General features: G+C 44.1%; 1 protein-coding gene across 1 annotated transcript in view; it reads right to left on the reverse strand.

Moving 5' to 3' along the window:
* The window catches only part of LOC308267024 (aldo-keto reductase family 1 member B1), a gene marked incomplete at both ends in the record, with an annotated part of 118904 nt that extends 110431 nt beyond the window's left edge, over positions 1-8473 (reverse strand). Inside the window, 2 exons of the mRNA XM_080701452.1 lie at positions 4523-4690; positions 8408-8473. Of these exons, the coding sequence (XP_080557578.1) occupies positions 4523-4690; positions 8408-8473 (234 nt within the window). The remainder of the gene's footprint in view (positions 1-4522; positions 4691-8407) is intronic.
* Between the last annotated feature and the right edge of the window lie 14027 nt (positions 8474-22500).

A 22500-nucleotide genomic window follows, 5' to 3' on the forward strand; every position in this document is an offset into this window, starting at 1 on the left:
TGAGATTCTCAGCAACCTAGAGAGGCCCTACTTTAAAACAACAACAACAAAAAAAGTAAAAAGTACTGTAGTTGAAGTTTAGAGGTACCCATCCTCTGTGGGTTCAATCCCCATTCACACACACACACACACACACACACACGTAAACGGACAAGGCCTGTTCTCTAAACAGAGTTTACCTGATTCGTCACTGGTTTATGTTTCAGTCCCGGCTTGTTCAAGAGCCTCTCGATCTGCAGATGGTTGAAGTTGGAGACACCGAGCGCCTTCACCAGCCCCTCGTCCACCAGCTCCTCCATGACCTGCCGTAGAAAAACGAATACCTTTTGGGAAATGCTAGAGGGACCAAGGGAACACTGGTTTTTCTTCTCTGAGTTAGGAGAAATAGATTTAAAAAATGGGTTAGACAAAGCATTAAAGGAAATTTTTTTCTGGACATACAGTGTAAACCTGGAATCGCCATACTTGGGAGGCCCTGTTTCAATATAAAACCAACATAGTACTGGAGGTGTGGTGCAGAGGCAGAATGGTCCCAGCTCTTGCTCTCTCCTGCCCCAGGCAGGTGAAGGCTGTGTGTTCCTGCTCCAGCCTCACCCCACCCCAAGCGAGCTGCACTAGCCAGGAAGGAGGCCGCCCCTGCAGAGAAGCATCACTTGTGGTTGGGAGCTCTCTTTCCCAGGCCAGCCACAATCTGGTTTGTAGTAGGTAAAGGTCACACAGAGAAACTGGGTACCAGTCAGACCCGCAGCCAGGAGGTGGGTGGGGCTGAAATCTGGCCACTGGCCTCTCTCTCAGCCCAAACTGTGAAAAGGGTCTTACCCCTGAGGAAGGGAGTCTTGATCGCTGTCTGGCCTATGATGAGCATGTTTTACACGTGTCCTAACATAGCACATCAGCTGTTCGTGGCCATCCCCAAAGTCAACGTGCCCTTATTACCCATCTAGATGTCTGGTTCCCATCCCAGCAGTTATCAGTATAAAAGGACACAGTGAGCTTCCTGCTTCTGAGATTCTTACAGACCAATTCAGGCCCAAAAGTTCCCTGCTAGGGAGCGATCAGCCACAGCCCTGAGGCCGAGGATGGAAGATCAGCTTGTGTGAGGTAAAGATGATTGAGGCACAGCCCTGAGCACAAGGAAGGAGAGCAGGGGAGACTTCGCAAGTGGGATTTAAAGTGGGCCTCAAAAACTCATGGCAAAAGCTGGGTACCATGTCACACACCTGTAATCCTAGGACTTGGGAATTTGAGAGAGGAAGATTGTAGATTTGAAACCAGCCTCAGCAATGTAGCAAGACTGTGTTCAAAATAACAAATAAAGCCGGGCATGGTAGCACACACTTGTAATCCCAGCATTTGGGAGGCTGAGATGGGAGGATCACGGTTCACAGACAGCCTCAGCTACTTACTGAGGCCCTCTGCAACTTAGACCCTGTTTCAAAATAAAGAATAAAATAGGGCCAGAGGTGTAGCTCAAAGGTAGAATGCTCCTGGGTTCTATCCCCAACCTCCCCCCAAATATAATAAATAAATAAAATAAAAGCGCTGAGGATGTAGCTCCGAGGTAAAATAACCCTGGGTTCAATCCTAGTACCAATAAAATAGAATAATACAGTACCATCATCAAAGTTAGGGAAAATATCGTGTATAGTAAATATTAGATTTGTAATCTTCATATCTCAATGAGTTATTACTAAGCTATTCAGCAGGTCGTGTTCTATAGGGTAATATGTACATTGCAGCCATCCTACGCAGTGAATACACACCATTTAATATAAAAGGATTGCTAAAATCCTGGATCTCATGTGAGCCTTGCCATAATTTTCATTTTGAGACCATACACATAAAACATTATATTTTCATTAAATCATTGGTCCTGAAATTTTCTCTGAAAAGATATAGTTCATGGCAGGAAAATAAATGGTTGATTTTTTTTTCTATAGTCAAGTACTAGGAATTATGTTGCTTTTTATGGCTACTATTTTGTTGCTTTTTATGGCTACTATTTATATATATATTTGGTGGTACTGGGGTTCCTGGAAACCCTTCTAACTCCAGGCTACACTTCCAGACCTATTTTTTTATATAATTTTTATTTGGAAATAAGGTCTCTTAAGCCAGTGCGGCTGGCTTCGAACCTGCGCGATCCTCCTGTGTCTGCCTCCCAAGCGCGGGGATACAAGTGTGCGCCACCATGCCTGGCAGCATTGTAATATTTTTTAATGAAGAAACTGATGCTTCTAAGAGTTAAATAACCTAACCCAGGTTACTTGGCTAATACATGCAAACTGAGGCTAAAACACCTGTTCCAAGTTCCTCCCCATAGGTTTGGAACAACACGTGCACCACCCCCAACCAGGGTGCATTACATTTCTCTTCTCATTGGTCTTAGCTCTGAACATGTAAATGGTGTCAGATGGACCCCACATCCAAAGCCGACGAGGAAGGAGGAAGAAGAGCTGGAGAACGCAGTGTTAATAGGCACAAGGCACATGGGCGCCTTCACACCAGGGGGGTCTCATGGCTGACAGAAGGGAAGTTTTCTCTCCCAGCACACTTAGAGAAACCAGAACCTACCTCCCAGGCATCCAAGAACGTCCATTTGCTGATGAGGAAATTGCCCTTCTCATCGGTGGGGAAGAAGCCCTTCCCGGGCTGGAAAAGGAGAAAATGCTTAACTAGAATCTGCACATAGATATTTGTTTTAAACAAAACCCTGGCCCCTGACTCATGCGATCCTCCTGTCAACGCCCCCAAGTACTGGGATTACAGGTGTGTGCCACCACATCCAGCTATGCGAGGCAAATCTTTATATTTTAGAATCTGCTGCATTGATTTTAAATCCATGAAGCCATCATTATCACTGTGGATATTAAGCTCATATACTTAGACCCCATATAAACTTGGAGCAAACTTTAATTTCAAAGTCACTAGACAAGGGTTAGATCTCAAGGGTGTGGGTTTCTGGGAAAGATATTAATCAACTTTTATTTTTATAACCTCTAGAAGCCTGGAGTTGGGCATGATGCCCCATCATGGCCCTAGCTAGTCATGAGGGGAGAGGCTGGGAGTTCTTGGGAGCAGACAGGAGCTGAGCCTCAGCCAGCAAGTACTGTTTCTGCTGTGAGGAATGGCTGTCTGCCCATACCTCCAAGCTTGGGCCTTTCTTCAAAGATGCCACACCCAGGGTGTGCTTTGCTTACCAGAAGGGTTAAACCCTGAAATAATGGTAGACAATAGTGCCCTAAGAGTTACCCTGGACATGAAATCAAGCAAAGGTAACATGTCGCAGCTTTTGCGAGCCAGCAGATCTCATAGTTTCTCACAGAATCAAGCACAAGGAAACCTAAGCAATGCGCCACCTCTGCGGCCCAATGTAGCCTGGGCCTCCCTCCCCATCAGCGCCCTCCTGTGTGCACAAAAACTCCTGCTGCAGCCCCCCCCCCCATGCCACCCTGCGTGGCAGCAGCTCAAACCTGCATTCCCTGCGGCCAGTGAATCAGGTAGAGGTCCAGGTAGTCCAGTTTCAGGTCCTTGAGGGTCTTCTGAAAGGCTTCCTTCAGGTACTTCCTCTCGAAGAAGGTGCACCAGAGCTGGGAGAACAACAGCGAGGCGTTGGGTTGGAGAGGAGGAATGCTCCAACAGGTGGAGATACCCCATCCATTGAGCAGCCAGGCTCTCAGGAGCTGATCACACTTCTTAAGTGTTGAGGGAAGTTAATTGATTTTTTTTTTTTTTTTTTTTTTTTTTTTGGTGCTGGGGATTGAACCCAGGGGAATTCTACCTCGCAGTTACCCCCCAAAGCCCAAATTTTTATTCTTTATTTTGAAATAGAGTCTCACTGAGTTGCAGAGGGCCTCACTAAGTAGCTGAGGCTGTCTGCGAACAGCGATCCTCCTGTCTTGCCCTCCCAAGTACCGGGATTACAAGCATGCGCCACCATGCCTGGCTTTCATTGATTTTTTAAAATATTCTATAGCATTCTATGGGTGTGTGTGTGTGTGTGTGTGTGTGTGTGTGTGTGTCTCACTAGGGACTGAACCCAGGGACCTTCTACCACTAACTACACTCCCAGCCCTTTCTTTCTTTCTTTCTTTCTTTTTTTTTTGAAACAGGGTTTCAAGTTTATTTTTCTTTTGAACAGGAAGATGGGTGTCAGTAGCATCCTCCACATACCAACACTAGTATGGAGGCTTGATTTGTGGGCAGTACTGGGGCTCAAACCCAGGCTGCTCTAACACCAACCTACACCCAGCCCTTCTCGTCTCCTATTCTGAGACGGGGTTTGCCCCTTTGCTCAGATGGCCACGAACTTGCAATCTTCCTGCCTCGGCCTCCCGAGTCTCTGGGATTCGAGGTGCGCACCACGGAGCCCGGCCTGCTGTGGCTGTGTGTGTGCAGTGATGTCAGAGGCAGAGAAGAAGAGGCCGGGGCAAATGCAGGTGCGTAGGGAAGGCTGGTGGAGTCCTTGGTGCTGACCACATCTGGTGCGGAAGCCCAGACTCCCCCGCACGGGCCCGCGTACCTTGCTGACGATGAACAGGTCCTCCCTCTTCACAACCTTCTCTCGGATCTTCTCCTGGATGGCTTCTCCCACCTCATTCTCGTTCTCGTAGGCATAGGCACAGTCTATATGGCGGTATCCTGCATCAATGGCCGCCTTCACGGCCTCCTTGACTTTGTTGGGGGGAGACTGAAAGGTGACAGGAAAGCCCATCAGACACTTTACCCCACGGCTCCAACAGTGGGCTGGGCATGGCCCGCTTCCTCCAAACCAAGACCTCACTGGGTCTCAGTTGCCACAGCACATCTGGGAAGAAATTGTACCTTTTTTTTTTCATGATAGTGGCACTGAGGATTGAACCCAGGGGCATTCTATCCCTGTCCTATACCCGCTGACTGCTTTTATTTTATTTATTTTTTTGGTTTGGAAAGAGGATTTCACAAAGTTGCCGAGTCTTGTTACATTGCTGAGGCTGGCCTTGAACCTGAGATCCTCCTGTCCCTCCCTCATAAGTATTGAAAAATGTACTTTGGAAAACCTTTCAAGAGAATAGAAAAGAATGAGTTAATTTAGATTAGGAGCTCGTGTACTATTCTAGGTAAAAGTCAACTCTCAGCTGGTCACAGTGGTGCTTGCTTGTAACACCAGAGAGTCAGGGGGCTGAGGGAGGAGTGCTGCAAGTTTCAGGCCAGCCAGGGTAATTTAGCAAGATCCTATCTCAAAATAAAATCATAAGAAGGGCTGGAGTTGTAGCTCAGGGGTATAGTGCCCCTGTGCTTAATTTTCAGTATTAATTTTTTCTTAAAAATAGCAATTAACTTCTAATCCAGATAATTTTTTCCTTATATTAGGGATTGAGCTCAGAGGCATTCTAATTCTGGGCTACACCCTAGCCCTTTGTATTTTGAAACAGTCTAACTAAATTGCTGAAGATCTAGGTTGCTGAGGCTGGTCTTAAACCTGGGATACTTGGGGCTCAGCCTCCCAAATAGTGAAATTATAGGAATGCTATGCTGGACCAAGATAATCCAGGTAAATCTTTTTTTTTTTTTTTTTTTTTTTTTTTTTTTTCGGTACTGAGGATGGAACCCAGGGGCATTCTACTTCCAAGCTACACCTCCAGTCCTATTTTTTTATTCTTTTATTTTGAAACAGGGTCTCACTGAGTTGCAAAGGGCCTCACTAAGTAGTAGCTGAGGCTGTCCTTGACCTGCGATCCTCCTGTCTCAGCCTCCCAAATGTGGGATTACAAGCATGCAGCAACATGTCCGGCTCAGGTAAATCTTTTTTTTGGGGGGGGCGTGTATTGCGGATGGAACTCAAGGGGGGTTCTACCTCTGAGCTACAACCCCTAGGTCTATTTTTTTTATTCTTAATTTTGAAACAGGGCCTCACTGAGTTGCAAAGGGCCTCGCTAAGTAGTAGCTGACGCTGTCCTTGAACCATGCTCCGTCCTGTCTCAGCCTCCTGAATGCTGGGGTTACAAGTGTGCACCACCATGCCCGGCTCTTTCAGGGAAATCTTGATGTGTCTACAGGGCTGGGAGTGACAGAGGTTTGTTTTTTTTTTTTTTTTTTTTTTTTTTGCTTCTGGGGATTGAACCTAGGGACATTCTACCTTTGAGCTATAATACCAGTACTTTTTTCTTTAATATATATTATTTTTGACTTGGAAACAGGATGGCGATAATTTGGATAATTTGCAAAGGCTGGCCTGGAACTTGCTATCTTTCTGTCTCAGTCTTCCAACTACTAGGATTACAGGTGTGAGCCACTATGTCTGGTCTGAAAAATTTTTATTGTGGTACTGGGATTGAACCAGGGGCACCTAACATAGAGAGACACCTCAAACTCTTTTTATATATTTTAAATGTTGAGATAGGGTCTCATTAAGTCACCCAGGCTGGCCTTGAAATTGCAATCCTCCTGCCTCTGCATCCCAAGTCCCAGGGATTACAGGTATTTGACATTGCACCTGGGATCCCAATGCATATTCTAAAAACCAGATCAAATACTAGATTGTGAAGTAACTCAGAGGGATTTCAGATCCCATTTGATGGTACAGAGCAGGGAATCGTCCAAGCTGTCTCACATACTGGGGACATGCTCATGAAAAGATTCCTCCATCTGTCTCTGTCTGGCCTGCAGGATAGGACTAATAGCCTCCCATCCCCACCCCTGCCTCAAGAGGTCCTTGTGTTGGTTACTTACCACATGAATGCAAACTTTAACACATTACCTGACACCTAGCCTCAGTAGGGCAACCATTAGATTATTTCAGAAATATAATGCAATGTATTGCAAACCATTATATTGTTTCAGAAAAAGGAGACATAGAAAAAATTCTAAGAATAGACTTTCTTTTTGACCCCCAGCAAAAGAAAAAAGAAGAGCACTAGAAGTACCCTATGGGGTCCGGCGTGGTGGCGCAGGTTTATAATTCCCGCGCTTGGGAGGCAGAGACAGGAGGATCCCGCAGGTTTGAACCCAGCTGCTCGCGATAGCTTAGGAGACCCTGTTTCCAAATAAAAATGTAAAAATAGGTCTGGGAGTGTAGCCCAGAGGTAGAAGGGCTTCCAGGAACCCCAGTACCACAACCACCAAAAAAAAAAGTACCATATGGGCTCACCAGCCTGCTGCACGAGGCACGGGGATGTGCCTTATGGTGCTCTGGTAGCTGCTCTAGCCAGGCCAGGGCTGAACTCCTCACCACAGCCCAGGCTCTCTGTGGTCCCAGTGCCCCTCAGACCTCCACATGCCTGGGGGCCACGTGGGGATCTTGAAAAAGTCTGTGCAGATTCAGTGTCACAGGGCAGGTCCGACACTCTGAGTTTCTAACAAACCCCCGGGCCACATGGACGCTGCAGGGCTCAGTGCCATACCATAGCAGAACAGATAAATGATTCAGAGCAAATGGGGATAAGTGGCCCAGAACTAAGGAGGTTTGGAGGGAAAAGGCTGCTAAAGTGACACGGTGACCCCTGCCTGTCATCCCTGTGACCCAGGAGGCTAAAGGAACAGGATCTCAAGTTTGAGGCCAGCCTGAGCAATTAATGAGAACCTGTCTCAAATTTTTAAAATGCCTGTGTCTGGGCACAGTCATTCGAGTACTTGGGACAGGGGGGGGGGGGGGTTGTAGTTGTGAGGCCAACCTCAGCAACTTAGTGAGATTCTATTTCAAAATAAAAATAAAATTAAAAAAGTAAATTAATTAAAAAGGGCTGAGGAAATAGCTCAGAGATAGAATGCCCCCTGGATAAAAAGGAAAAAAAAAAAAAGAAAGAAAGAAAAACGAAAAGCTGGCCATGTAGCTTAGTATACTGGGTTCAGTTCCCAGTGCCACAAAAATAAAAGTAAAAGTAAAAAAGGAAGCCGGGCGTGGTAATCCATCCCTGCATTCTCAAGTAAGTAGGAGGTGGCGACAGCCAATCACAGGGTCAAGAGGGCCTCATCAATGTAATGGGGCCCTTAATAACTTGGTAATAATGTTTCAAAATAAAAAAATAAAATAAGGCTGGATATAGCTCAGAGACAGAATGATCCTGTGTTCAATTCCCAGTGAGACACACACACACACACACACACACACACACACACACACACAAAATAAAAGTAAACAAAAATTAAAGAAGCAGACTGCTAGGAGAGCAGCTGCCTTTTTTTTTTTTTTTTTTTTTTTTAAGTCTCATGCCCGCTTGAATCTTGGTGACTTCTAGCAAAGCACCTTCCTGCGAGAAAAGCTAGCCTTGAAGCTTTGTAGCCTGCATCATCACTGAGAAAGCAAAGCAGTTCAAGTTCTGCTGTAGGGCTGCATCTCACCTCTCCAGCCCCAGCCTGACTAAAGGCAGAAAGGAGAAAATGCCCAACAACGCAGGAAGAAAGCTGGCGTCCACGAGTTCAGATTTACCTTCCAGGTGCCCAGACCCACAATGGGCATCTTGGCTTTGTTGCTGAGCTGCACAAAGGTGGCCATGGCTGGTGCAGATGCAGTCAAGCCGGCGGGAGCTGTCCTGAGCCTGGTGAAGGGGTGTCTTATGTCCCTGCTGAGGAGGCTGGCTCTGGCTGCAGGGGAGGGGCCAGCGCCCAGCCCAGCCCAGCCCTGTCCTGCAACAGGAAGTCTCTTTCAGTCTTTTGTAAGCTGCATTACAGAGAATGGACGTGAGCAGAAAAACCTCTGGCCAGTTTTCCCTGCTGGGAAATGTATGAATGACTTTGTGAGCAACACGTAGGGGGCTGTCAACCTAACACCCGCGAAAGCTTCTCCAAAGAGTAATAGGTTTATCTGGGACCGGACATTACAGATGTACAGTCATTTGAGTAAACCAAGTGGGTGTTTAAGGTTGAGGACAAGGAAAGTTTTCAAAGGCAAAATGAGGAAGATTAAAACATTATCTTGAGTTAATAATCCTTGGGTACACGCATCAAAAACAGGAATTACTCAGTCCCAGACTAAATACACGGCTGGTGGGCAGTTGTCCTTGCAGAAGTATCTCTTTATGCAAAGTTTCAATGCCGTTTTTGCACAGCCGTGGATCTGGCAGGCTCTGGGGAAGGCTCTTGTCATCAGGGATATGACTATGGGATCTTCTTCATAAACTCCTGGCTACCTTTATTAAGTGTGGTTAGGGCTTGGCACAAGCAGCTTTGATTCTGACAGCTTTCGCAGGTTTTTCTAAATTTGTTCCCTTTGGCTAGTCTCCTAAAAGGAAAGTAAAATGGTGTATGGATTTTAACTTGCACCTATCTAGTTGCTCTGAGACGGTAAAAGAATTTCTCTCCCAGAGAATAAAAATTAATCCATTTATCATTCAGACAGGATTTTTTTTTTCTTTCTTTCTTTTTTTGTATTTAGTTTTTAACTCAGGGGCATTCTACCTTCATGCTACAGCCCCAACCCTCTTTTATTTTATTTTTTTTTAAAATTTCTTATTTGAAACAGGTTCTCAGGAGGTTGATGATTATTTCACTACTTGCTGAGGCTGCCCTCAAATCTGCAATCCTTCTGTCACAGCCTCCCAATTGCTGGAATTACAAGCTTGTGTCTCCAAGTCCATTTTCAGACAGAAATTTTCTATGCTAATATTATTTATATATTTGGGATTTGGGGCTTTGAACAATGGGCTTCCTCAATGTGTTTATAATAAAGTTGAAAAATTCTTATGCCTACCTTAAAAACAAAAAAAATTTGTGATTTTATAAAATGTTGGGTGTGGTGGGCTTTGAACAATGGGCTTCCTCAATGTGTTTATAATAAAGTTGAAAAATTCTTATGCCTACCTTAAAAACAAAAAAAATTTGTGATTTTATAAAATGTTGGGTGTGGTGGTGCATGCCCTTAATCTCAGTACTTGGGAGGCTGAGACCGGAGGATGGCAGGTTCAAGGCCATCTTCAGCAATTTACCCTTCAGCAAGATACCCATAAACTCAGCCAGACCCTGTTTCAAAATAAAAAGGAATTAGGATAGATGGGTATGGTGGCACAAGCCTGTAATTCCAATATTTCTGAGGCCAGCCTCAGAAATTTAGCAAAACCTTCAGCAATTTAGAGATACTCTATTTCAAAATGAAAAATAAAGTAGGGCTGGGGTGTAGCTCAATGGTAGAATATCTCTCAGCTCAATCCTCAGTACCCTCCCTCAATAAAAAAGCTTTATACTCACTATGGAAAACGTGAAAAATGTACAAGATTGCAAATGTAGTAATATAAGTCACCTTTATTCACATGACTCAAAATGACATTGATGAGTGCTATTTTATCCAGCCTTTCTTCTGCATATACCTGTATGTTGTTGTTATTATTGTTGTTGTTTTGGTGGTAGTGGTACTGGGGATTGAACCCAGGGGCATTCTACCTCCAAGCTACAATCCCTGCTCAATTTTATTTTTATTTTGAAACAGGGCCTTGCTAGGTTGATGGAATTCTTACTGTTGCTGAGGCTGTCCTCAAACCTGTGATCCTCCTGTCTTAGCCTCCCAAGAACTGGGATTAGAGGCATGCGCCACCACTGCATATTTACTTTTAAACAAAATGCCACAAATGAACTTTTTTGTACATTTCTTTAAAAACTTTGCTTTTATTCTTTCTGTCTTAATGATTATAAAAGATTGCTTTATGATCAATCTTTCTGCCATTCATCCTCCCCTTGGCTGGTTTCTAGTTGGTTTCTATTATAAACAAACAATTATTCAGGATGTGTGTGGGCGCTGTGAGGTCTGGCCAGAGGGGACCCAGAAAAAAAGAAGCCCAAGAAACTGCAGGAAAGAAAGTGAAAGGCCCCCTGACCATTAGCCTGCCCTGAGATGACTCTCGGGAACTCTCTCTCACGGTCAGCCACCCACCTCACACCAGGCTTTACCCCATAGAAAGCCGGTCTGGTCTGTTGAGCCGTGTTTCTTTCGTGCCTGTATCCTCCAACATTCTGGTGCCGAAACTTGGAAAGGTGTCTCGTGCCTGGCAGGTGAAACCTTGCCAGCTGGCCACCCTTTAGTAAACCAGCACCACCCACCTCCCCCACCTTCTTTCCTTCTTCCATGAGGTTTAGACCAGAAGGCCATTTTGATGATCCCAGATCCAATCGCCAACACCAACTAGAATCATTTTTGGGTAAGTTTTGCCTCCATCCACCTCTTGTAAGTACCCAAGGGGTTCTGGGATTCCCGTCACCATCAGCCCTGAGGTGTCCCCCACCAGGTTTCTGCACCGCCACAGGCTCTGGAAGCCCCCTCCCCTTCAGGTTCTTACCACCTAAGCTCTGACATCCCTCTGCCTGGGTCTCCGGCACTTCCACAGGCCTTGGGAGCCCCTTACCACCGAACCAGGATTGCCCTCACCACCACAGGTCCTGGGCCACCCCTCCACCAAAAGAAAAGTCTCTGAATCTGGCTTTCTGTTTTTAGCCCTTCCCATCTGTTCAGTGAGTGGCCGTGGGGACTCCGCTGAGGTAAATTTCTGAGGCTGGCTTTGAACCTGCAATCCTCTTTTCTCAGTCTCTCAACTACTAGGATTATAGGCATGAGCCACTATGCCCAACAAGTGTTTTCTTTCTCTTTCTTTCTTTCTTTCTTTCTTTCTTTCTTTCTCCCTTCCTTTCTCTCTCTCTCTCTCTCTCTCTCTCTCTCTCTCTCTCTCTCTCTCTCTCTTTCTTTTTTTTGCCAGTACTGGGATGGAACCCAGCCCTATTTTTTATTCTTTATTTTGAAACAAGATCTCATTGAGTTGCAAAGGGCCTCACTCAATAGCCGAGGCTGTCCAGGAACCAGGATCCTTCTGTCTCAGCCTCCCAAAGACTGGGATTACAAGTGTGTACCACCACACCCAGCTAAGTATTTTCTTTAAAAATGCAGAAACCGAACAAGTTAATGAATTGAGAAAATAGGAAATCACAATTTCTTCTTGTTTATTGGTACTGCAAATTGAACCCACAGGCATTCTACCTTGAAGCTATATAGTGCCAGTCCTTTTCAGAAAGTCTTTATTCTGAAAAAGGGTCTCACTAAGTGGCTGAGGCTGGTCTCAAACCCGAGCCCCTCATTTCTCAGCCTCCCAAGTCCTGGGATTAAAGGAGTGCACCACCAAACCCACTTACCTCAACTCTTCCTAAAGTATTATTATTTCCACATCCACCGAAATAAATCCCTTCTCCTACTTGTCTTGCAGATTCTAAAGCCCCGGAAGAGACTTTGAACATCTTAAGTTCACTGCTTCTTGGCAACTATTTGGAGCTGGTCCTAAATGCCTGATCTCTTGATCTCATTTTCTTAATTTTTGCCTTGGTTCTCAGAGTGAAAAGGGTGTCAGGAAAAGAGATCTTTCTACTCCTTCTTTCTTCTCTTTGATTCCAGCACTCAGGGTGTAGCTTCTGTCTTTCAGCTTTGCTTGATTTATCTATAAACAAACAGGTAATGTTCCTAGGCAAAAAATCCTAGTTTTGTTACTTAATTCTATTCTAAGGCAGACAATCCTAACATTTTATAGCTTAATTCTCTTCTACCAGTAAGCTGGCAAGCAAGCACTTAGTCATGGATTTAAAGCACTTGCTTCATCATGATTATCAGCCGTGCAACATCATCCATTATGAGTTCACCAGAGCAAAACTGCATGTTCATAGCTGCAAGGGCCCTGATGAGCTGATCTGGTTGCTTTTCCTCCTGGAGGCCGGCCCTGCGTCTGCAAACACGCATCGCGTGCAGGTGAGCTGAGTGGGGGCTTGCAGCCAAGGTAAAGGATGACTACAAGGCTAACAAGCAGTTGAGGTCTTTAGGCTACCGGGCAAAGGATGTGGCTGAATCAGAAGCTTCCGCCTGTGCCAGCCAGCCTGGGGCTGTAGGCTCTCAAGGATGGCGGGGCTTGGAGGCACTGGAGTCCCTCCGCATCTTCAATATCACAGTTGGCCTTATGTTCAGACACCTCTAGTGACCAGGAATTTGGTTTCCAACTAATACTTAGGAAAAATTTCATGTTAAGAAAGGTCTTTATTTTGAAACAAGGTCTCACTGAGTTGCAAAGGGCCTCCCTCACTAAGTAGCTGAGGCCGTCCTCGAACTGCGATCCTCCTGTCTCACCCTCCCAAATGCTGGGGTTACAAGTGTGTGCCACCATGCCCGCTCTAGTATTGCAAATTTAAAAGTCCTTTTATTGGTGTTTATGGTAAAGGGGATTGAACCCAGGGGGATTCCACTTCCAATTTATGCCCCCAGCCCTATTTTAGTTTTTGTTTTGAAATAGGATCTCACTAAGTTGCAGAAGGCCTCGCTAAGTTATTGAGACTGGCCATGAACCTTCAATCCTCCTGTTTTAACCTCTCAAGTACTGGCATTATAGGTATGCACCACCATACCCTGCTCTTCAAGTCCATTTTTTAAAATACATTTTGGAGCCGGGCATGGTGGCACATGCTTTTAATCCCAGTGTTTGGGAGGCTGAGACAGGAGGATCACCAGGTTCGAAGCCAGCTTCAGCTACTTAGTGAGGCTCTCAGCAACTTAGTGAGACCCTGTTTCAAATAAAATATACAAAATAGAACTGGGAGTGTAGCCCTGAGGTAGAAAAGCCCCTGGTTCCACCCCTAGTACCACAAAAAAATACATTTTTTTTGGGGGGGGGAGCACCAAGAGTGTGTTTAAATATATCATTGTCAACATGATTTACATTATGATGTGAGACTATAAAGCACCCAAAAAGTAAAAAAAAAATACTTTTTGTTAGGATACTCAGGAATGATCTTCGAATATTCCATTATAACCAAATTCATGAAAAACTGATAAATATGATGGAATTCTAATTTACATCACTGTTTGGAGAGATAAAGCCACCATATGAATATATGTATATTGCTGGCTGCACGTTATCTTTCCAATAGATAGAACAAGTCTGAAATGAATGTTGAACAGGGAGGATAATAAAAAGACATTAAATCTGAGTCGGTACCTCAACTGATCAGAACTGAGCACACTGTTATATGCCTCCTGGCAGGTGAGTGAATTCTCCTTTTACACCACTGAAGGAAGATGCTGACAAATACTTAAGTAATAATTCTTTTTCAATATTCACTACTAGCCATAAAAGTTACTCGTCACATTTCTGTATTTTTCAGTATGTGTATGAATCTTAGTTGCAAAGGCAGTAGATGTTTATTACGTTATTGACTGAATATCCAGGTACAAGGGTGCATGCCTGAAATCGCAGCACTTAGGATGCTGAGAAAGGAGAATTGCAGATTCGAGGTGAGCAATGTAGCAAAACCTTGTTTCCAAAAAAAAAAATTTTTTTAAAGGGCTGGGGATTAGTTCAGAGGTGGATGCCCCTGTGCTTTGTCTCCAGTAGAGTGGCCTTTGAGGTTCCTCCGAGGAAGGGCTGTGCATAGCTACTGTAATTACTTGCTGTGGTGCCACAGAGAACTTCCCCAAGGAGACGTGACCCTTCAGTCAGGGTATTCTAACTCTGAATACTGTCTCAGTTCCTAGAACTAGACAAGTGGCCATGATTTTCAGTGGCGCTGACCCGCTCAAGTTCTTGTTTATATAATGCATATACTAAGCACCACCTTCACTGTGTCCATAGATCTTGCTTCGAGGATACCATGTTTTATTACTCTTTTATCAAAATTCTTGAGGGCCAAAGCCCTGGTTATCACCCTGGCCTTGGTGTCCATTAAGTTGGTTATATCCACCTGTCTTTCTTCAGGTTCCTTTTTTTATTTTTTTGGTGGTACTGGGGTTCCTGGAAACCCTTCTACCTCCGAGCTACACTCCTAGACCTATTTTATATTTTTATTTGGAAACAGGGTCTCTAAGCCAACAAGGCTGGCTTCGAAACAGCACGATCCTCCTGTCTCTGCCTCCAAGCGCGGGGATTACAAGCGTGCGCTACTACGCCAGGTGTTTTAATACAGCCAACTCCACCAACTCTCCCTTTCCCCTGGCAGTTCTATGCTGCCCCCTAGTGTCTGCTAGACCAATTGTCTATTTGAAGGCAGAGGTTGAAGGAAAATAGGCTTTTCCCTCGTTGTACACTACCAATCACAGATAGATCATATAACTAGTTGCACAAGTGTTGCAGTACAAAATGGTGTCACCGCCTCCAAATTTTTTGACTTGTTATTTTTCCATTTAGAAAGTGGGCTAAAACAAGCCGTTACACAACATAACAGAACTAGGAATCCTGAATTTATAAACACTGCTTAGCACACAGGGGAAACCCTGAAGTTCTTGTTCTCCCTACCAGCCAACAGTGCTTGGGGTGGAAGCTGGAAGCCACCTGTTACTAAGGAATCCCTTCTGGATTTGGCTACCTTTGATAAGTTTTCTTTCCTTAAGTCCACACACTAGCCCGTCCTTGTCTGATCTGGTCTGGGTACAGGATGTGACCCTCTGTGTCAGACCTGGTGCACCATGATCTTGGATTATCCAACCTTCAGAACAGTAAACAACAACAACAACAACAACAACAACAACAACAACAAACAAAAACGTGTTCCTATTGTTTCTAAATTATAAAACCCTAGACTCCCTCTGAAGTTGATCATTTAAAGTTGAACACTGGAATCCAGTAGTAAAGTACTGCATTTACATGAACAACCATATAACCATCAAAAGGAAGAGATATTAGGAGGCTCCAAAGTGTTAGGAAGACATCGATGATTGTTTTAGTTGGTTAAGAATGCAAGCTACACTAAATAACTCACTTTACTGCACGGGGCAGAGGTTCCATACTAAGTTCCGTTTCTGTCCTTTTCTCTTTTTAAATATACTTTTATTTGGTGCCCCAAAGTCTCACATTATAATGTAGTTCAGGTTTTCTTTTTCTTATAGAAGGGAGAGGCACAGAGAAATTCCTCCTTTTCCTTCTTTTTTTTTCTTCTTCTCCCTTCCTCCTCCTTCTCCTTTCCTCCTCCTCCTTCTTTTTCTTCTCCTTCTCCTCTTTCTTCTCTTCCTCCTCCTCCTTCTTTTGCAGTACTGGGGTTTGAACCCAGGGGGCAATGCTAAAAAAAAAAAAAATAGGGCTGGAAATGTAGCTCAGATGTAGAATGCTTCTGGATTCAATCCCCAGTACCATACACAGGCACAAAGTACAGAACAGGATTGGCCTGGTGGCAGACGCCTGTAATCTCAGTACTTGGTAGGCTGAGACAGGAAGATCATAGGTTTGAGGACAACCTCAGCAATTTACTGAGATTCTCAGCAATCTAGTGAGACACTATTTCAAAACAAAACATTTTAAAAGGACTGGGGATATAACTTAGGGATAGCATGTCCCTGGATTCAATCCCCATTCCCAAAAAAAAAAAAAAAGCAAAACAAACAAACAAAACTTTTATTAAGCCTTTTGGACATGGTTAAAGATTTTTTTCAGGACTGGGGATTTAGCCCAGGGGCATTCATTCTACTTCTAACCTACACCCTCAGCCCTTTTTTTAATTCTTTATTTTGAAACAGGGTCTCATTAAGTTGCGGAGGCCCTCACTAAGTAGCTGAAGCCGACTTCGAACCTCCATCATCCTTGTTAAAAATGGCCACAGATTAGCCAGATGTGGTGGTACATGCTTGTAATCCCAGCATCTGGGAGGCTGAGGCAGGAGGATCTCGGTTTGCCAACAGCCTCAGCTAATTAATAAGGATCTTTGCAACTCAATGAGACCCTATTTCAAAATAAAAGAATAAAAAATAGGGTTGGGGGTGTAGTTCAGAGGTAGAGTGCCCCTGGGTTCCATCCCCAGAACTGCAAAAAAAAAAAAAAAAAAAAAAAAAAAAGCTACAGATTGTTTGCAATGACCCCTGTCTAGAGGTAATTTCTCTCTACTCCTAGACTCCTTAGTAGAGTTGACCCTGAGCAGCAGAACTTGGCAGAAATAGCAACGCATATATTCCAAGAGAAGGTCTGTGAGGATGTTTCTGCCATGTGAATAAGTGCACATTAGACTCCCAGAGGGTGAAAGACTTGTGAAGAGGGACCTAAGTCTTCCCTGTCATCTCGGCCTACCCAAAGGAGGCCTGAACACCAGAGCATGTCCAAAGGCCACCACGTGGAGCACGCACGGACAAGCTTGCCAACCGGTCCAGCCCGAACCGCCAACCTGCCAAGAAGTGAGCAAATATGTGGTGGTGATTATAATGAGCTAAAGTTACATGGAGGTAGATGACCGATGAATTCCAATAACCTAGTAAAGATCTCACTGACTGCCGGGCGTGGTGGCGCACGCTTGTAATCCCCGCGATTGGGAGGCGAAGACAGGAGGATCGTGCTGGTTTGAAGCCAGCCTCGTTGGCTTAAGAGACCCTGTTTCCAAATAAAATATAAAACAGGTCTGGGAGTGTAGCCCGGAAGTAGAAGGGTTTCCAAGAACCCCAGTACCACCAAATAAAAAAGATCTCACTGACTCATAGTTTTAATAGTTCTAGCAGAAATTTTATTAGAAATAATGCACCTTTTTTTATTCCAAGTCACAAAGGATTTTCTAATTCAATAACACTTGCATTATGATGTCCCAGTGATATGAACATGGACAATAAGATGTCCCAGATGTACATGGGTGGGACTTTATGACTACAACCGCATGGCCACCTGATTATGGGACATGCATGTATTAGTCTTATTTTTTTTTATCTGAATTCCTTTGATAGCCTTCTTTTGTCTTATTGTTCTGGCAAGATTCTCAAGGATTTTATTGAGGAGTGGCGAGGGTGGGCATCCTTGTCTTATTTCTGATTTTAAAGGGAATTCCCGCAGTTTTTTCTCATTTGTTATGATGTTGGCTATGGGTTTACTGTATAGTGGCTTAATGATGTTGAAGTACATTCCTTTTATTCCAATTTTCTGCAGTGTTTTTTTTTAACATTAATGGGTGTTGAATTTTGTCAAATGCTTTTTCAGCATCTATTGAGATGATCATGTACGCACTTTTGTTCTTAGTTTTATTTATGTGGTGAAGAACATGTGTTGATTTGCGTACGTTAAACCAGCCTTGCATTCCTGGGATGAAACCACCTTGGTAAGGGTGTACAATTTTCTTGAAGTGCTTTTGAATGCTCATGGACAGTAATTTGTTTAGAATTTTTGCATCTATGTTCATCAACAATATTGGTCTCTAATTTTATTCAGTGATTTTTATTCAGTTTTGGTATTAAGGTGGTCTCATAGGAGGAGTTTGAAAGATTTTCATCTCTTTAGATTTCATAGAAAAACTTACGCAGTAAAGGTTTGTTAGACTTTAGCTGGGAATCCATTTCAACCTAAGCTTTTCTTTGATGGAAGGCTTTTTCTTGCTGTTTCTGTTTGCTTACTTTTGGTTGGTATAGGTTTTCTATATCTTCATGGTTCAATTTAGGTAGGTCGTATGTGTCTAGAAATCTGTCAATGTCATCCAACAGATTTCTCCAACAGAAAGCCAAATCCCCAAACCCAAAGGCAAGACAAAGACAGTCCAAATGCCGAATCATGGTGCTGGGAGCTCAGCCAAGTTCATAACTGATACAGATAGTATTTGGAAACAGTAGTGCAAAGTACACAGGACCAACCCATACAAAAGTCAATAGAGCTTAGTCCACATGTGGAATCTCACAAATATCTCATGTACTATACAGAGACTGAAGCTTAAAATGTTAATAAACCACGAAAACCCTAAGCCTGTGTGAATTTTGTTTCTACAGAAACCAAAAGGTAGTCCCTGTATACTTACTGGGTTGAATTCCAGGGAAAAACAGTAAGGATAGTTGATGAATGTTCAAAAAATTTAAAAATGTATATAAAATCCTATTATTGCTATAGGAAAGTATTTATTCTTGCTAAAGGAAGGTCATAGTCTTTCTGCAACCACAGGGCGCCCTGGGACCTTGACAGAATGATAGCGTTTCTAGATAATTTTTCCCCGTGGTGAAAAGGCACAAGATCTCAGGAGCTTATACACGTTCAGCAGACGCGCTGCTACCGAGCTACAACCAAGCTTCTCTGTGAGCTTTTAAAAACCTCACTTACCTTCTTAACACACTACAGAAACAAGTACTGCTTTTCTGTCCATCTCAGTGTTGGCTTTCCTTTTGTTTGTTTGTTTGTTTGCTTTTGGTGGTACTAGGGATGAAACCCTTCTACCTCCGGGCTACACTCCCAGTTTTTATATTTTATTTGGAAACAGGGTCTCTTAAGCCAGCGCGGCTGGCTTCGAACCTGCACGATCCTTCTGTCTCTGCCTCCCAAGCGCGGGGATTACAAGCGTGCGCCAACATGCCCGGGGTGGCTTCGCCATTTTGATACCCAGAATTGTCTGAAAACCGCTCAGACCTGTTTTCTACCTCACTCTAACTCAGTTACATTCCTTCCAGTTAGCATTTCCCCCAATTCTTACAAACTGATATAAAGGGGAAGACACTTTTAGTTTACACACACAAAGAAAGGTTGAGTAGTTAATATCTAGGCAGTGCTCCTCTTCAGCCCAAAGACTGAAGAGGGTGGATGGGCAGAGGGGGCCAGGAGCAAGTGGCAGTTTCCCTGCTGCCCATAACATTATAACTGAATGCTGTTTCAAGCTGTCAGGGCCTGGTAATTTGTTAGCAGCAATAGAAAACCAGTACAAGTGGTGTCTATGAGTCACATCTATTATAAAGTTCCTCTTTGTTTTAGTCATTGATAACCTTTTTATAAAGAGGTACTTTAAGACTAGGTGAATATTCTACTCCTCATTAAATGTTTACCTACTAGTTTGGGCATCTTGATATTTTTTTAATGGATTGTCAATATGATTGCCAAAATGGTGATTTTCTTCTTTAGTATAATTTCCCATTGCATTTGTGCGTTTTCCCCAGAGGACAGTTTTTCTCCCATCTCGAGGACGCAGCTCCTTGCATGGTGGGGTGGTGGGGGCAGCAGCAGGAGGTCTGAGTTAGGGTGGGGGGGTTCTCTTATGCCCGCCCTGCTGGGAAGGGCAGGACTCTGGTGGTGATGTGGCTTCATTTGGAGCCTGGGAGGCACAGAAGCCTCAGACACTTGCTGTGGGGATGTGCCTACAGCAGTGACCCCTGCTATGTTCCCAGTGATGAACTGTCTAACAGCCCTGCCCTGGGCATGCACCGGGCACAGTCGTGCTGGCATAGGCGGCACACTGTGCTGGCCTATTTTGGCTCAACTTCTTGTTGTTTTTTCTTTTGTCATTTTGAAATAAGGAGAGAACCCAGATGATGGTTTTCTAATTCTATCAATTCTTCTACATTTCTGAGTTGACTATATACTGGAGGAAAAGTTTCCTATGCTCATTTATTTCTTCGCGTTGGTGTTTCCATCGATTCCTTTGTTCATTCGGGGGTTATTATCCACCCTGGCTGTTATTCATGTTTCTGCTCTACTTACCTAATGGAGCTGCCCTTCTGTGTTTGTGGGGCATTCTGTGTTTCCTCACTGAGCATTCCTTTGCTTTCTGGGGGAAAAGATTTTCAGGATCATCTTTTCCTGCTTCCACTATAAAAATTATTTCTCTAAATCACCCTAGTTTCTTTTCATGGAAGATGGTACATATATGTTTATAATTATACAGGTCTTGGCATCTCTTTATTTTTATGCTCATCTACTTAAAACCAAGAGAGCATACGAGTTCTTATCCACTTCTAAAGGGTTTGTTCTAGTTTTTTGCACCTTTTCATAGCTCTAAACTTGTCTTACAATGAGAAGTTTGGTCCTGTGCCTGGCTACATAATTTGAACAGCCCAGTGGAAAATGAAAATGCAGATAACCGAGGAGAGTGACTAGTAACTGCAGAACAAGATAAGGGTAGAGAGCGGGAGAGGGGGAGAGAGGGAAAGGAGGAACTGATGGAACAGCTCAGTTATGCTGTGCCCTCTATGAAGACATCATACCCATCCAGCTATTAGGTATGGGCAGCGGGGAGTGGGGTGCGACCTGAAGGGCAGCACACCGAGACCTGTGTGCACGTCCGCTTATGATATGAACCTCACCTAGATGTATAATTACAGCATACCAATTTATATATAATATAGATATAAATACAGGGATATATAGATAGATAGTTAAGACTGCCTGCTGTGTCTACCTTGGGAGAGAGAATGGCTGGGGATCCTAGGAAGGCTGTCTCAGCCAGCACTGGGCCTGTCTCTGAAAAGCAAATGCCTGTACCCGATGGAGAAAGGCTCAGTAACCTCCTCCAGTGGAATCAGGCAACTTGGATTCCTTCACTGGAGCCGCAAATGCCAACAGTGGGACGAAATTGCATACACATTGCATGTCACAGCACAGAGGGCAGGAATGCGAAGCCGTGGTCCTGGGGAAGCTGCCAACACTTGTAGAAACAGCTCAGGGCCCTTTGCCTTGAGAATCCAAGGAGCCAGGAGAAATCAATACAGACACTGAGAAAAATAGGGCGGAAATATGTTTCAGATGATGCCAAGAAGTACAGCCTTAGCTGCTGGGCTAACAAGTAAAGCAAGTTCTAACCAAAAAATGTGCATAAAAATATCCCAAGAACATCAAGCATTCGACTATGGGCATGAGAATGTGGTGGTACTTAAAGAGTGTTTCCCAAAGGCCAAAAGGTGTCCCAGAACCTCAGATGTTATTTTATTTTTCAAAGAAGGATGTATGCAGCTGTAAGATGAGGGCATGCTGGATTAGGGTGGATGATAAATTCAGTAACTGCTACCTTTATAAGAACATCATGGGAAGGCAGATGGAGAAGTGGCAGTCTGTAGCGATGAGGCAAAGAACCCCAAGGATTTCCAGAAGCCTCAGAAATTAGGAGAGAACCTTTAAAGGGGAGCGTGTCTCTGTCTCTTCTTTATTGGTTTGTGTGATACTGGAGATTGAGCCCAGGAGCATTCTACCTCTGACTTATAACTCTAGCCCTTTTTGTTATTTATTTCAAGGGTCTTACTAAGTTGCTCAAAGTCTCACTATATTGCTGAGGCTGGCCTCAAACTCCGAAGTACTGGGATTACAGGCGAGTCGTGCAATCTCACCTTGCCTGTCTGAGCATCTCTTCTGACATTTTGTGTGTGTGTATGTGTGTGTGTGTGTGTGTGTGTGTGTGTGTGTGTGTGTGTTACTAGAAATTGCACCCAGGGGCATTCTACTTACAAAATATACTTTCAGCCTTATTTTATTGTTTTTATTCTGAAAGAAAGTCTCACTAGGTAGCAGAGGGCCTCACAAGTTTCTGAGGATGGCTACAAACCTGTGATCCTCCTATTTTAGCCTTTCAAGGACTGGGATTACAAGCATGCACCACTATGCTTATTTCCTTTCAGATATTTTGATTTGGGGCTTTTAGCCTCCCAAACTGTGAAGCATGCATTTCTGATGTTTTTTTATTATTATTATTTTTTTAACCCAGGGGCATTCGACCTCCGAGCTACACCCCCTGCCCTATTTTTTATTCTTTATTTTGAAACCAGGTCTCACTGAGTTACAGAGGGCCTCACTAAGTAGCTGAGGTTGTCTGCGAACAGCGATCCTCTGGTCTCAGCCTCCCGAATGCTGGGATTACAAGCGTGTGCCACCACGC

This window comes from Muscardinus avellanarius (assembly GCF_963383645.1).
Source record: "Muscardinus avellanarius genome assembly, chromosome: 9".
Classification (NCBI taxonomy): Eukaryota; Metazoa; Chordata; class Mammalia; order Rodentia; family Gliridae; genus Muscardinus; species Muscardinus avellanarius.